Genomic DNA, 16090 nt, shown 5'->3' on the forward strand with positions numbered 1-16090 from the left:
TCTCAGGGGGGGAAAGGCCCTGCAGGGGTCAGCATCCATACTGGTTCCCACTGGCCGTCGTGAGGGCAGAAGGGCAGGGCACAAACAGAAGTATGGCTGCTGTCACCCGTCACTGGGACCCTGAGGAGGAGGATGCAGACCCTGGGAGCTGTGTGGATCTCAACCCAGTTTGGTTTGGCTCCAAAAGCCAAGAGCTGGCCCTTGAAGGGGGGTGGTGGTGGAGGCAGAGCGACTGTGTTCACCAAGCCCATGGGAACGTGGGGACACAGACAAAACACAGAATTCCATAGGAAAGTACAACTTTAATTTGCCGAGGGAATGTCACAGCAGCCCTGCACATCCCACACCTTCACTCTCCTCGGATGGGACAGGCAGGGCCGCCCTCCGCCCCAAGGAGGGTGCCATGCAGCTGGAGGACAGTCAGACCTGAGGCTGAGGCTGGGCTCAGAGGTGGGCAGGGGGCTGGGCTGGCTCTTTGCGTCCCTCACCAGCGATGGGCCGGCCTCGCTCCTCCCAGATGGTGAGGCCATCACAGGAGCAGATCTGCTTGGGGTTCTGGAAAAGGCCGGCAGCACGTGCAATGATGCCACAGGCCAACCTGCAGAAATATGTGGTCAAGAAGGAGCACCTGTCTGGGCGCCTTGCGGGTTCCCCATGCACAGCTAGTAGAACACGGCCTCCCGCCGGGGGCGGCATTACCCACCTCTTTCCTGAGTTCCCCGTGATCTTAGATAAGGGGTGGCCACCCCGGCCCAGGTCGTCTTCTCCCTCATCAATGACCAGGCTTCGGCCAATCACATCCCATACCTTTGGAAGGAGACAGCGACCTCAGACAATGGACCTACCTGTGAGGAAAGGTCCCCACTTTCATTTCCACTTACCTTCACCTGCTCATCCTCTATCCTGAAGATGGCTCGGCCATCAGCATCTGCACGGACGTTCCCGAGGTCTCCCCGGTGCTGCAATGAGACCCAGGAGGAAAGAGTATGTGGGACACATACAGCAACTCATAGGAGCCATGGCAGCCCTGGCCATACAGCTCTTGCTCAAGTCTTTCTCTGCTAGGATCTGACTTTCCAGTTTCTGATTCCCTTTCCCAAAAGTACCAGTGTCCTCCCGTGGGTACAGTTGGGTTGGATGAAGGGACGGCCCAGGACACAAGGAAGCCAACCAGATGCTTCCTCCCTGGAATTAAAATCCTGGGCAGAATGACAGCACACTGAAGACAGCCAGTGACCCCTCCCTGGGAAGGCATGGCCACTGGACAAGACTGCTGCTCCTACAAGGCCACTGCCCAGCCTTGCATCATGGCCTCAGAAGCTAGCCCAGTTCCTGGTCTTTCCAAGCTGGGTTCTCCAGCTGCCTGATGACTCTGAGAGCCCTCAGCAACCTGCAGTTCCTCTGGGCTGAAGCTGGCCATGCTTGGCTGTCCTGCCCCCACCAAAGCTGGCTGTCTACCTTCTCCCTTGAAGGTAATAAACATGTCATAACATATCTACTGAACAGTTCCTAAATCAGACACCCTCTGCCAGGCATGGCGGGGGTGGAAGGGGGTGGGGTGCAGATGCGGTCATGACCCTCAAGGGGTTCACAGCTCGGTAGGAGCCAGATGTGGAAGCGTGATTATGACACACAGGCTTAGTACAACAGTAAGTGTGTATTCTAGTGACAAGACTGTACTGGTGAGTCACAGAAACGCATATCTGTGCAAATAAATTTCCCCAACCTGACACTTTAGGTAGAAGCAAGTGTCTGTGCCTATGTGGGCTTGTACACAAGACCTTGCTGCAAAGCATGGTCACAGAGCATGTCACTATATAATGGATTTGACAAGCAGCAAAAAGCCACTTCTGCTTTATGTTGTTTTCCAGAGAGACATCTGCTGCTTAAAACCTGTGCCTTTGTTACGCCCTTTGTTGGGGTAGAAAGATCATGACACAGAGCCTTGGGGAGCATTTTCAGGACTTGGCTGAGGGAGCAGGAGCAAGCAGTGAGGCTCAGAGGCATGACCTGGCAGCAGAAGGTCCCGAGAGGCAGCCTCTCCCATCTTTCCCCTGCACAGGGGTGGGTGGAACTGGGCCCATGGCCTTAAATGTCACACCAGGCGGCCTGAACCCTCGGGCACTGAGTTTCAGGAAGGAGCACCATACGGTTAACCCCACGCTTTGGAGCAATGCCTCCAGTCAAGTGTATGAAGAGAAAAGACTGGAGGGGACAAGGAGAGAAGGGAAGGAAACGGACGGAGACCACTTAGGGGACCTGCAACAGGACAACCAGGCTTAGATATAAATTCCCACATTGAACTCATTTCCATCTGACCAAAACCAGATGCTGAAATCCAAAAGGAAGCTTCTAGTCGCCATGGCAGCCCTGGCCATACAGCTCTTGCTCAAGTCTTTCTCTGTCTGTTATCAAGGGCCTGGCATAGGACAGCAGCAGGCTCCAGCTCCTGACTCCAGCCGTGAGAAGGGCCCGGGCCAGGGCATAGGCCACGAGGTAGTGTCTTGCTCTTCAAAACCCTTCACTTCGGCCCTGGCCGGTTGGCTCAGCGGTAGAGCGTCGGCCTGGCATGCGGGGGACCCGGGCTCGATTCCCGGCCAGGGCACATAGGAGAAGCGCCCATTTGCTTCTCTACCCCCCCCCCTCCTTCCTCTCTGTCTCTCTCTACCCCTCCCGCAGCCGAGGCTCCATTGGAGCAAAGATGGCCCGGGCGCTGGGGATGGCTCTTTGGCCTCTGCCCCAGGCACTAGAGTGGCTCTGGTCGCGGCATAGCGACACCCCGGAGGGGCAGAGCATCACCCCCTGGTGGGCAGAGCGTCGCCCCTGGTGGGCATGCCGGGTGGATCCCGGTTGGGCGCATGCGGGAGTCTGTCTGACTGTTTCTCCCCGTTTCCAGCTTCAGAAAAATACAAAAAAACAAACAAACAAACAAAAAAAACCCCTTCACTTCATAAGAGACATGGGCTGCCAGTTCCCAGACGTTCCTCACCGGGTCATGCCTCGCGGTGTACCCTCTGCTGAGCCACTGTCCCCACTCTGTGTTCTTTACTCACCTGAGTCCTGCTCAGCACCTCCCAAGGCTCAGTGAAGAGAGCCTCTAACACGCACCCTCCCTATATTCACACTCTTGTGTGCTCCCCCGAGCATGGGCTGCACCTTGTGTCACTTCCAAGATGAGGTTACAAAAAGAGTGTGGCTTCAGTCTTGGATGCCCTCTCTCACTCCCTTGTTCCGAGGAAAGCCTACTGCTGTGTTGTGAGCTGCCCTAGGAAGAGGCCCACGTGGCAAAGTACTGATGCCTGGCCACCAGCCAGGGAGGCTCTGAGGCCTGCCAACAGCAACTGGAGCCAGTGCAGAAGCAGCTCTACCCCGCCTGAAGCCTAAGACAGCTGTGGCCCGTGAGGGACCCTGGGTGCGGGGCCCCCAGCTGAGCTGCACCCAGAGAAACTCTGAGATGATAAATGCTGCTTGTTTTAAATTTGTCTGAATTGATTTTAGAGAGAGGGAGAGTAAGGGAGAAGAGAGAAACATTGATTTGTTGTTCTCCTTATTCATGCATTCAGGGTTGATTCTTGTATATGCCCTGATCAGGGATCAAACCCACAACCTTGGTACATTGGGACAATGCTCCAAGCAACTGAGCAGCTAAGCCAGCAACTGCTTGTTGTTTTAAACCCCTAAGTTTGGAGTTATTTGATTAACAGCAATAGATAATTGATACACTGAATACAAGCAAGGCGGCCTGCATTGGACCCAACAGAAAGGCTTCTCCAACTTGGAGGTGGGCAGGGGGAAAGAAGCAAAAACCTGATTATGAAAAATGTAACACAGCTGTCAAAAGTCCAAAAAAATCAGTTACATGAAAAACACATACCATGTTTTCATCTGTTTTGAGGCAGAAGGTTGCAAACTATCTTCAAGATAGAAAATAAAAAACAAAAAGGCCTGTGAGTCCTGGGAGGGCATAAAGAGGAGGCGCCAGGTCTCAGGACAAGGACCCAGAGCCTGCCTGTACCGAGTCCCCATGCTGAGGAAACACACCCCACAGGGAGGGAGACACATGGCCTTAGGTCCGTGAGGGCAGGGCTTTAGGAAACACTAATCACCAAGAGAGGAGGTGATCCCCCTGGTTTGACATCCAGGACAAAGTTTCCATTTGGTGCTACAGGTCTTTAACACCTCTCTAACATTTGCTAATCACTTGAACCCAGATAAAATGGCCCTCCGTCCCCAGCAACACTCAGAACATGATGCAGGGGCTCTGGCCTGGTAGCTCAATTGGTTTACAGCATCATCCCCACGTACATGGTTGGGGGTTTGATCCCCGGTCAAGGGACATACAAGAATCAACCAATGAATGCACAAATAAGTGGAACAACAAATTGATGTTTCTCTCTCTGTAAATCAATAAAAAAAAAACATGTTTTAGGCCTGCACTAATTTATCTCTACAATAATCTATTTATTAGGCTAAAAGTACTGTGCTGGTTTTCCATTCTCTGCAGCAATATCAGGTTTCTCATTAAAAATCAATCTGCCTTAGGTCCTGGCCGGTTGGCTCAGCGGTAGAGCGTCGGCCTAGCGTGCGGAGGACCCGGGTTCGATTCCCGGCCAGGGCACACAGGAGAAGCGCCCATTTGCTTCTCCACCCCTCCGCCGCGCTTTCCTCTCTGTCTCTCTCTTCCCCTCCCGCAGCCGAGGCTCCATTGGAGCAAAGATGGCCCGGGCGCTGGGGATGGCTCCTTGGCCTCTGCCTCAGGCGCTAGAGTGGCTCTGGTCGCAACATGGCAATGCCCAGGATGGGCAGAGCATCGCCCCCTGGTGGGCAGAGCGTCGCCCCTGGTGGGCGTGCCGGGTGGATCCTGGTCGGGCGCATGTGGGAGTCTGTCTGACTGTCTCTCCCTGTTTCCAGCTTCAGAAAAAAGAAAAAAGAAAAAAAAAAAAAATCAATCTGCCTTAATTACATAAAATAACATCTTGCGCCAGACCAGGCAGTAGCACAGCGGATACTGTCAACCTGGGACCCCGAGAACCCAGGTTCGAACTCTGAGGTCACCAGCCTGAGCACAGGGTTGCCGGCTTGAGCGTGCGATCATAGACATGACCCATGGTCGCTGGCTTGAGCAAGGGGTCTGGCTTGGCTGGAGCACCCCATCAAGCCACAGATGAGTAAAGCAATCAGTGAACAACGAAGGTGCTGCAAGGAAGAACTGATGTTTCTCATTTCTCTCCCTTCCTCTCTGTCTGTCCCTCTCCCCCTCTCTCTCTCTTTCTCAACAAAAACAAAAACAAAAAACATCTTGCTTTGCTTTAAAATGATGGAGGAGAAGGGTAGGGCTGGAGCGGAAACAGGACGGGCCGGAGGTGGAGACGGCTGAAGCTGAGTAACACAGACCTGGGGGCTCAGGGCAGTAGTTTCTTTACTTTGAAATATGTTTGAAAGTTTCTATGATAGATCAAAGCACTAAAAATTATTAAATTTACCTAAGGAAAAAAAGTGAGTCAACTTAAATCAAAACATGGAGTAACTAACAGAACAAGCAGTACTCAGATAAGGCAAAAATCATTAAGGCATCATGTGACTTACTGCTGAAGGGGAAAACACTTCAGTGGAAAACAAAACTCTGGGACTAGGAGCTAGAGCATCGGATCGGCCTGTTCAGTTTAGGTAAATCCTCCAACTTCTACACTCACTTCTCCCATGGCCTGTGCCCTCCGGCGGGTTCAGATGGTTGCTCTGGGCTCCCGGGCCTCCGGCCAGGGCATCTCACTGTGCTGCACCCAGAGCACTCAGTGCGCTCCTCCTTTGGACTGTGAGCTCCTAGGTGGCAGGCCTTGATCACAGAGAGTGTCAAAAAATGCTTCTAACTGGAACAAAATAAGGTGAAGGGAAAAGATCCTACCAAAAAGGAATCTCACTCAGATGTCCCAAGATCTGCCTGCCCCTCCTCTGAGACTTTGGGCTCTGTCTCAGCCCAAGCCTTGCACACTTGGACACTTACCCTGTCAGAGTCCTGGGGGCCCCCATGAGATGTTCCATCCGGGTTAAAGTGGTCCCCACAGCTAAGAAGAAAAGGTAGCAGGTGGGCAGTGAGTGGAAGCTCACCGGACAGCTGACCCAACATCTGACTGTAACTACATTTGTTTCATTCATTCACTCATTCATTCATTCATTCATTCAACAAACAGGCCCACTCTGCCAGGCTTTGGGTCGAGGGAACTAAGAAGAATCAAACATGGGTCATGCCCTCAATAAGCTTCTAGGGGAGACATAAATGAGTCAACAGCTAATAGTATCGTAGCATGACAAACACCATGACAGGGACCTGCCTTTTCCATGTCCAGGAGTAACCTTCCATCTCAGAGGCAGTAAGGTAGCTACGAGCAGGAACATCAAGGTCAGATCTTGGTTCAAATTCCCACTATTACTATTTACATGCTCTGGAGCCTTTGACAAATCACTGAACCTCTTTGAGCCTCAGTCTCCTCATCTGTAGAGACTGGACCTATGTGTATATGCCTCACAAGGTGTTTATGAGGACCAAGTGTGAAAGTGAATGTAAAAGGCTTAATATAGCCCCCTGCACATAGTGGGTACACAACTGAGGTGATGAGGATGCTACAAGGGAGGTTACAGATAACTTACCTGTTGCAGTCCCTTGTGAGGTCCCCGAACTGATGGACATGGAGTCCGTGTGGCCCAGGCTCCAGGCCATCAATGGTTCCCTCAATGAGGCAGCGTTCAGGGCTCAGCTGTAAGAAGCGCACCACCCCCTGCACAGGGCCAGGTCCCCCTAGAATGGCCACTGCTGCCCCGAGAGTCTCTGCAAGGTATGAGACACCTGGGTTGGCTCCTACCTCATCCAGCCCCACCTTCATCAGCTGGGAAAGGGCATGGAGAGAGACCCACATAGCTTTCACATCTTCTCCAAAGTCTCTCCACCCAAACCATAAAATACTATGGTTAGATTTATTTACTTATTTATTTATTTATTTATTTATTTTTTTGCACCTTTCCGAAGCTGGAAATGGGGAGGCAGTCAGACAGACTCCTGCATGCGCCCGACCAGGATCCACCTGGCATGCCCACCAGGGGACAATGCTCTGCCCATCTGGGGCGTCGCTCTGTCGCAACCAGAGCCATTCTAGCGCCTGAGGCAGAGGCCACAGAGCCATCCTCAGCGCCCGGGTCAACTTTGCTCCAATGGAGCCCTGGCCATGGGAGGGGAAGAGAGAGACAGAGAGGAAGGAGAGGGGGAGGGGTGGAGAAGCAGATGGGCGCTTCTCCTGTGTGCCCTGGCTGGGATTAGAACCCGGGACTCCTGCACGCCAGGCCGACACTCTACCACTGAGCCAACCAGCCAGGGCCTACTATGGTTAGATTTATACCAGCCTCAGGCCACCTCCCTCCCAGAAAGGCAAGGCCAAGGCCACAGTGGTTACTCACGCAATAAGCCGCTGCCCATGCCCTTGAGTACCGCCTGCCGCCCCGTTCCTTCTAAGAGAGCTTGTACCTCCTGGCTAAGCAGGGTGGTCTCCACCAAGACCATCTGCTTCTCCAACTGCACCTCAACACTCTGGACACCTGAGGGAAAAGAGGGGGCAGAGGGCAGCAGAGGGCTGGTATCCCTATGCTGGGAACAGAGAATAGAGGAACAGAGGGAGATTCCCCATCCCCACTTTCCAGCTGTATACGGCCCTTAACCTCTCTGAGGCTGTTTCTTTATAAATAAAGTGGGGAGAATAATGTCACCTCACTCTCAGGATTGTTGTGAGTCCGTATTACATTCCAGGCATTATTTATAACTTTAATTACATTCCAGGCATTATTTATAACTTTTGAAACATAGGTAATTCTTTTTTAAAATTATCTTAAGTGAGAGAAGGGGAAATAATGAAATGGACTCCCACGTGTGCCCCAATGGGATCCACCTGGCAACCCGTCTTGGATCAATGCTCAAATCAACCGAGCTATTTTTAGCACCTGAGGCTGACACTTGGACCAACTGAGCCATTCTCAATGCCCAGGGCCAACACTCAAACCAATTGAGCCACTGGCTGTAAGAGGGGAAGAAGGAGAGAAGGAGGAGAAGAGGGAAAGAGAAGCAGATGGTCACTTCTCTTGAGTGCCCTGACCAGGGCTCAAACCCAGGATGTCCAAATGCCAGACTGACACTCTATCCACTTAGCCAGCTGGCCAGGGCCTAAAAACTCTTTTAAAAGTGCTTTCTATAAAAATGGGCTACCTTGCCTGACCATGCAATGGCGCAGTGGATAAAGCGTTGGACTGAGACGTGGAGGACCTGGGTTCAAAACCCCGAGGTCGCTGGCTTGAGCGCCTTGAGCGCGGGCTCATCTGGTTTGAGCAAGGCTCACCAGCTTGAGCCCAAGGTCACTGGCTTGAGCAAGGGGTCAGTCTGCTGTAGCCCCTGGTCAAGGCACATATGAGAAAGCAATCAATGAATAACTAAGGTGCCGCAACGAAGAATTGATACTTCTCATCTCTCTCCCTTCCTGCCTGTCTATCCCTATCTGTTCCTCTCTTTCTCTCTCTCTCTCTGTCACAACAAAAGAAAAAAAAAGAGCTACTTTATTTCTAATTGCCAAAGGTGAAAACAACCCAAAAAGCCCATCCACTGATAAACGGATAACCAAAAGGTGGTGTTTCAATACAATGAAACACAATTCAACCTCAAGAAGGAATGAAGTACTGATATGTGCTACAGCCTGGCTGAACCTTGAAAGCACTGTGATGGGAAAGCCAGTCACAAAAGGCCACAGATTAGGGGGAGGGGAGGGGCACAAAGAAAACCAGATAGAAGGTGAAGGAAGACAAGTTGACTTTCGGTGTGGGGTATGCAACATAATCAAATGTCAAAATAACCTGGAGATGTTTTCTCTGAACATATGTACCTGACTTATCAATGTCACCCCATTAAAATTAATAATAAAAAAATGAATACAAAAAAGAAAAAAGGCCACAGATTAGATACCATTTTGAATGAAATGTCCAGAATAGGTAAATCTGTAAGGACAGAAAGTAGATTGGAGACTCCAAGGGTGATAGCTAAAGGGTTCAATTTCTTCGTGAGGTGATGAAATATAAAACTCACAGTGGTGCCTGACCAGGTGGTGGCACAGGGGATAGAGTGTCGGACTGGGATGCCGAGGACCCAGGTTCGAGACCCCGAGGTCGCCAGCTTGAGCGCGGGCTCATCTGGTTTGAGCAAAGCTCATCAGTTTGGACCCAAGGTTGCGGGCTTGAGCAAGGGGTTACTCGGTCTGCTGTAACCCCACAGTCAAGGCACATATGAGAAAGCAATCAATAAACAACTAAGATGTCGTAACGAAAAACTAATGATTGATGCTTCTCATCTCTCTCCGTTCCTATCTGTCTGTCCCTATCTATCCCTCTCTCTGACTCTCTCTGTGTCTCTGAAAAAAAACACACACAAAAAAAACAAAAAAACTCAACTCATAGTGGTAATGGTTGTACAACTCTATCTATAGCATATACTAAAAATCACTGAACTGCATACTCTAAATGGCAGAATTTTGTGATGAATGAATTATACCTCAAAGAAGTTCATATACATAGAAGAGAGGGTTCTGTCACCATCATCATGGGAGCTAACATTTACTGGGCATGCACTGTGAGCTTTTCATGCTTTCCCGTAATAACTCCCTCCCATATTCGAGTAACACTGTGAGTTGGCGTCTATTATCGTCATGTTATAGATGAGGAAACTGAGGCACAGAGAAATGAACAAACCTACGCAGTCACATGGTAGTGCGTTGTGGAACTGTGATTCATCCCAGGCAGCCTAGCTCTGGAGCCCGAGCACTCGCCCGGACGCTGCTCACCTGTGAAGCAGCCCCCAACCCCCAGGCTGCGTTGGGTCCCCCTCCTTTGCCCTCCAGGAGCAGCTGCTACTTCCCTGCGTAACTCACAGGAGCTCTGCATGTTCCACAAGGGTCTTGTTCAAGAGTCAGTATGTCTCATTTGTCCTCCGAATCCCCAAGTCACCCATGTGTATACACAGCCTATGGGATGATTCTGACACATGCACATTGAGCCAACTCAACGAAAGAAGAAAGGGCTTCTCTTTCCTTCAGATATGTGGGGTTCCTTAGGCTTTCAAGAGACTTCTTAAATCCTCAGCCAGTGCACAGAGCATGGGCTGGGAACTCTAAATGCCGCTGTTGCCTATAGGACTTAGAATCATTCCTTTCAAAAAAGGGGGGACATGCTCATCTTTTCTGTATCATTCCAATTTTAGTATATGTGCTGCTGAAGCAAGTGCAATCATTCTGCTTTGATCTCAGTGTGTGCACTGTGCTGCAGGGTAAAGGCCAGGGAGCCATGGGCAGGCCAGGAGATGCAGGCTAAATGAGGTACTTTGTGCCATGTTCAGCAGGGGCCCTGTGAACTGAACGCTATACTGACCACCGGCTCTCTTCATCCTTAGTTTCCTTCCTCCCTACTCTTTGAACAAATGTGTCCTCAGGGTCAGGGAAAGCACTGGTCCTAGTCTCCAGGGAGCTCACAGGCTGTAGGAGAACTCAGACGATGCCTGGGTAACCAGCACACAGTGAAGAGAATAACAGGTCCCGAGGGATAGACAAGGTACCTCAGCTGTTCAGATTCCTTCCTGCTCAAAGAAGGCCACCTGGGAAATGCTCCTGGGAGGAGGAAGCACTGAGACAGGAATACCTGGCCTGTGGCTACAAAAGGCCTCATGGGTTCGCTCCTTCAGAACCCCTATAGCATCCATGACCATGCTGGAGGACAGGCAGAACGAGTGAAGGAGCAGACAGATACTCCCATCCTCTCCTGCAAAAACAGGCCAATTGCGTGAAAAGGAAACTCTCCAAATAACCAAACTGTCCCTTCACACAAAGCCTCATCCTGGCTCACCCAGCAGCTTCTGCTGCCTTGGAGTTCCAGGTCCACCTAGAGGTGCCCCTTGCTGCAGAGGGGATATGGGGAGGATGGCGGGGAAGTCCTGTGGCCTGAGCCTGCAAGGTATGCCAAGAGCTGTGTGCTCTGCCTTACACATATCAGGATGGTGATACTGTCATCATCTAGCAGGTGAGGAAATGAGGCTAGAAGTTTACACAACTGGCTTGAGGTGACAAAGCTTGGAAGGCAACCTGTTCAACCCCCTCACCCCAAGGAAGTCATGTTGAGCCCCAAAGGACTGTCTGAGGCTCCAGGGCTCAGATAAGCATGTAGTATGAGAAGTTTTTTTCTTTTTTTAGATGAGAGATACAGACAGACAGACAGGAAGGGAGAAAGATGAGAAGCATCAACTCATACTGGAGTTGTGGCATCTTAGTTGTTCCTTGGTTGCTTTCTCATCTGTGCCTTGACCAGGTGGCTCCGGCCAAGCCAATGACCCCTTGCTCGAGCCAGCAACCTTGGGCTCAAGCAAGTGCCATGGAATCATGTCTATGATTCCACACTCAAGCCGGTGACTCAGGCTGGTGAGCCTGCGCTCAAGCCAGATGAGCCGGCACTCAAGCTGGCGACCTTGGAGTTTCGAACCTTGGTCCTTGTCATCCCAGGCCGATGCTGTATCCACTGTACCACTGCCTGGTTAGGCTGAGAAGTTTCATTTATTCATGTGCCTATTCCATTTATTTAACAAATGTGCACTAAGTACCTATCATACGCCATGGATACGGCAGGAACAAGGCAGGAGATGTCCCTGTCTCATGAGACAGCACATGTCCAGTGCAGTGATAGGGATGTCAAACACATGAAACAGACTCAGACAATGAAAAGTGTAATAAATGAAATGTGTATTAGGGAACAACTTGAGGGAGGTAAGCCACTTAGGCAATGACGGTCTCTCTAAGCCTTTAAGCAAAGGCCTGAATATAGTCAGGGAAGAGCATTCCAGCAGAGGAACACCATGGGCAAAGGTCCTGAGGCAGGAACAACATCAATGTGTTTTAGAAGAGAAAGGCCACTGTAGCTGAAGCTGGGAATAAATGGAATAGTAATGTATAGAATAAGAGCTATAAGTGGAAACCAATCAAGCATAGTTTTGTTTTTGTTTTTAATTTTTTTAAATTTTATTTATTCATTTTTAGAGAGGAGAGAGACAGAGAGGGAGAGAGAGGAGAGAGAGACAGAGAGAGAGAAGGGGGGAGGGGCTGGAAGCATCAACTCCCATATGTGCCTTGACCAGGCAAGCCCAGGGTTTCGAACTGGCGACCTCAGCATTTCCAGGTCAACACTTTATCCACTGCGGCACCACAGGTCTCAAGCATAGTTTTTTAGGCAACAGGAAACAATCTAGACTTCAGTTTTAATGCAATGGAAGGCCATTAGGAGAGGCCACAGAGGATAGTGATAGAGAGTTTGGGCTCTGGGTTGAAATCCTAAGTCTGCCACATACTAGCTGTGTGGCCTTAGACAAGTTACTCAACCTTTCTGTTGAGTTTTCTATTCGGTTTCTTCATATGCAAATAGAGATAGTAATACACTGTACTACAGAGAGATACTGAAGATCTAAATGAGTTTTTTCATATGTAGCACTTAGAACAGTGCCTGGCTCAGGGAAGCTCTGAAACATAATTACTTCAAGACTTTTTTTAATTAAAATTTATTTTAAAAGGCAAAGTTTTATATATCCCACTTCTAGAAGTTTTTTTTTTACAGAGACAGAGAGAGCAGAGAGAGGGATAGACAGGGACAAGAGATGAGAAGCATCAATCATTAGTTTTTTGCTGCGCATTGCGACACCTTAGTTGTTCATTGATTGCTTTCTCATATGTGCCTTGACCGCGGGCCTTCAGCAGACCAAGTAACCCTTTGCTCGAGCCAGAGACCTTGGGTCCAAACTGGTGAGCTTTGCTTAAACCAGATGAGCCCGCGCTCAAGTTGGCAACCTCGGGGTCTCGAACCTGGGTCCTTGGCATCCCAGTTCGATGCTCTATCCACTGCGCCACCGCCTGGTCAGGCACTTCTAGAAGATTTTAAACGGGGCAGCCATACTATTTGATGTATGATTCTAAAAATCACTCTGACTTTTATGTAGAAAAGCTATGAGAGGGGACAACAGAGGCAACAGGGAAACCAAGGGTGAAGTTTTTGTTTGGGTCATGGAGAGGTCAGGTGGGTTGGATTGGTGTGAAGGCCAAAGGGTGGAAAAAGAAAGGCTGGATTCTGAGTATGTTTTAGACACAAAGCAGACAAAACGTTATGACGGACTGGCTTCAGGGCAGGTGGGTTCCTGATCTGGGGTCTCTTAAGTGGGCTCTTTGGAACAATGCACTTTCTGAACTCCTGACCTGAGTCTGAACCAAGAAGAAGGCTGGCTCTTCAGCTAAGCAGTAGTTCAGTTTGGCTGGTGAACCCGAGTATGGCCAGGCCAGCCCTTGTTTAGCTCAGAACCCAGTGAGAGAGAAAAGATAAGGCCATGGTGAACTTCAGGGTGTGTGATAAGGGTTCAAGGAAGTGAGCCTTGGGCTGGGAGTTCCTCCCACTTATACCTAGGAGGATAGTAGAACCTGATTCCTCCTAACAAACTCAGTTTCAAAGCCCCAGGCCTCCTGGAGAGAACAAATCCCTCTCCCCTTTCCGTGCTTCACTGCATTCTGGGAAACTACAATCACCCTGCTCAGTCCATGAAAAAGCGTAGCTGGTTTCAGTTACCCAGAACAGAAAATGTAGTTATCAGAGGTCTTTTTCTGTGCCTAAGAAACCTGGTGAAGCCTAAAAATTGCCCCAGGTCCACGAGAAAGTAAGTCTGTCTGCTCTCCCAGCAAGAATATTTTACAGAAAGTGGAGTGCCCAACATTCTCAGACAGCTTTGGTCAGAGCACTGCACCCCTGGTGGAATGGCTCAAGCTCCTCAGACCCTCACCCTCCACCCCCAAACACATACATAGCAAGCCCAGTTTCAAGACATGTCTGTCTCCTCACGCCTCTGCCCAACCAAAGTATCCCCTGTAAACCCTTCCTCTCAGATTTGCTAAGATTTAGGGTGTTCTCCATGCAAAGGCTTTTCTAAAATGCTAATTAACTAACTTACTCTTCAGGACAACCCTCAGGAGTAGCTCCCATTATCACGCCCATTTAAACACTGAAGAAACAGAGGCGTGAAATGTAACCTACAGGCGGTCTCAGTGCCTCAAAGTGGCAAAGAGGGGATCTGAACCCAAACAGTCTAACTCTAGAGCACATACTCCTAACAACAATGACACCCTCACTGCTGCCCTACAGAGAGCCGAGTGCCACCACGCTCCCAGCTTCAGAACCCATTTCACTTCATCTCCTCCCAGACCGGCTCTTCCAGGAGTATTGCTTGTGTGCTCAACTTTATATGCAGCAGGGCCATGCCCGACATATGTGTGAACCCTTCTCCCTACAAAGTCCCATGAGTCTGGTCTCTAACTGAATGACTACATGAACATCTAACAATCAGAGGGAGGCAGTTCCCAGTGCCATGCTAGCATCTCTGCCTTCCCGGATCTTTCCAGTTGTGCCAGGTCACCTCTAGACCAGCTAGAGAGCTGATTTTTAAGAACCAGGAGCTACTGCCTGACCAGGCGGTGGCGCAGTGGATAGAGCGTCGGACTGGGATGCTGAGGACCCAGGTTCGAGACCTCGAGGTTGCCAGCTTGAGTGCGGGCTCATCTGGTTTGAGTAAAAGCTCACCAGCTTGGACCCAAGGTCGCTGGCCCGAGCAAGGGGTTACTCAGTCTGCTGAAGGCCCGCATTCAAGGCACATATGAGAAAGCAATCAATGAACAACTAAGGGGTCGCAATGCACAACGAAAAACTAATGATTGATGCTTCTCATCTCTCTGTTCCTGTCTGTCTGTCCCTGTCTATCCCTCTCTCTGACTCTCTCTCTGTCTCTGTAAAAAAAAAAAAAAAAAGAACCAGGATGGAATGTGGCCACGCTGCTGTTACTTTGTCGAGTTTATGCTGTTTCATAAGCAAGAACTGCCTGTTTTCTAGGGTACTCCTTCTGTAGGCAGAGCTATACCTAGCCTAGCTCCTCATTCTCCAGGAACCCGAGGTTTAAAACACCAGGACAGGCAGTTGCTGGTAGGGCAGGGTTGAGACCTGTACTCCAGGCTCTGCCTCTGCCAGAGGTAGATTAAGGTCTGTTGAGGCCCCAGGTGCAGAAGAAAATATTGGGCCCCTTAAAAAAGAGACAGGGAAAATAAAAATACATGTTAATCATATTTTTAAATAAATAAAAAACATTATGTACTGTTAATGTTAAAATTGCACACATGAAACCAAAACTTGGTGTTATTAGAAAAAAGTGTCAAGTTGAGGTTTTGCTGGGCCCTTCAGAAGTCGGGGCCCAGGGCGCCCGCCGTTAAATCCGCCTCTGCCCGGCTCTGTGATTCTGAGAACACTCCGTCCTTTCCCTGAGTCTCAGTTACAGCATTTGTAAAATGGGAGTAGGGCTGGTCAAAGAGATCTATCTGCTTGCCGCTCCCATAGGCCTCCGGACGGTCCACACAAAATTTATCTGGCTCTTACCTGCCACCCCTTGCAGGGACTTGCGCACCGCGTCTACACAGCTCTGACAGGTCATCTGCACCGCGAACTCCAGCTGTAAGGGCGGCAAGGACAGCCGTTGAGAGCAGGGAACCCCTCTTGCATGATCCTGTTTCACTACCTCTCTTATGACCCCGTGGCCTGCAGAAACGCCCCCCACGTGATCCCTCCTCAAGCGCCGTATTCATTATCACTCAAGATCATTTCAGGACCAACACCCTCCAACAGGAACGCCAAGAACCCTGTTACTCTTGCACTCTTCACGCTGGAGTCCCGGCCCCGCTTCCCCTCCGCCCCTCTCGAGAAAATGACCACCCCAAGGGGTCGAGGTTCTCTGTCGTGCAAGGCTTCGGCCCTTACCGTGCAGGCGGTCCCACGGTCCCCCGAGTCGGATGACATCTCGAACTCAGTCACTGGACGAGGGACCAGAACTGCTCGAATCCTCTCCAGCCAAAAACCTCGAGCCGCGTCGGGAGGAGGTGGAGCCTCAGAAGCCAGATTTTGCCCCTTCTTCTGTCGGGCACACGGGCGCGCACGCAAGTCCCGCCCCCAACGTTTA

The 16090-nt window shown here is 50.4% G+C and overlaps 1 protein-coding gene across 1 annotated transcript; it reads right to left on the reverse strand.

The window, feature by feature from the left end:
• Positions 1 to 282: 282 nt before the first annotated feature.
• On the reverse strand, positions 283 to 16055 carry CCS (copper chaperone for superoxide dismutase). Its single transcript, XM_066357964.1, has 8 exons — positions 15892 to 16055; positions 15514 to 15586; positions 7447 to 7584; positions 6646 to 6823; positions 6002 to 6062; positions 882 to 959; positions 704 to 807; positions 283 to 598 (listed from the first exon to the last, which is right to left on the reverse strand). The coding sequence occupies exons 1-8, from the start codon at positions 15928 to 15930 to the stop codon at positions 445 to 447; spliced, it is 825 nt and encodes a 274-aa protein (XP_066214061.1). The 5' UTR covers positions 15931 to 16055; the 3' UTR covers positions 283 to 444.
• Between the last annotated feature and the right edge of the window lie 35 nt (positions 16056 to 16090).

Source organism: Saccopteryx leptura, chromosome 1 (genome assembly GCF_036850995.1).
Source record: "Saccopteryx leptura isolate mSacLep1 chromosome 1, mSacLep1_pri_phased_curated, whole genome shotgun sequence".
NCBI lineage: Eukaryota > Metazoa > Chordata > Mammalia > Chiroptera > Emballonuridae > Saccopteryx > Saccopteryx leptura.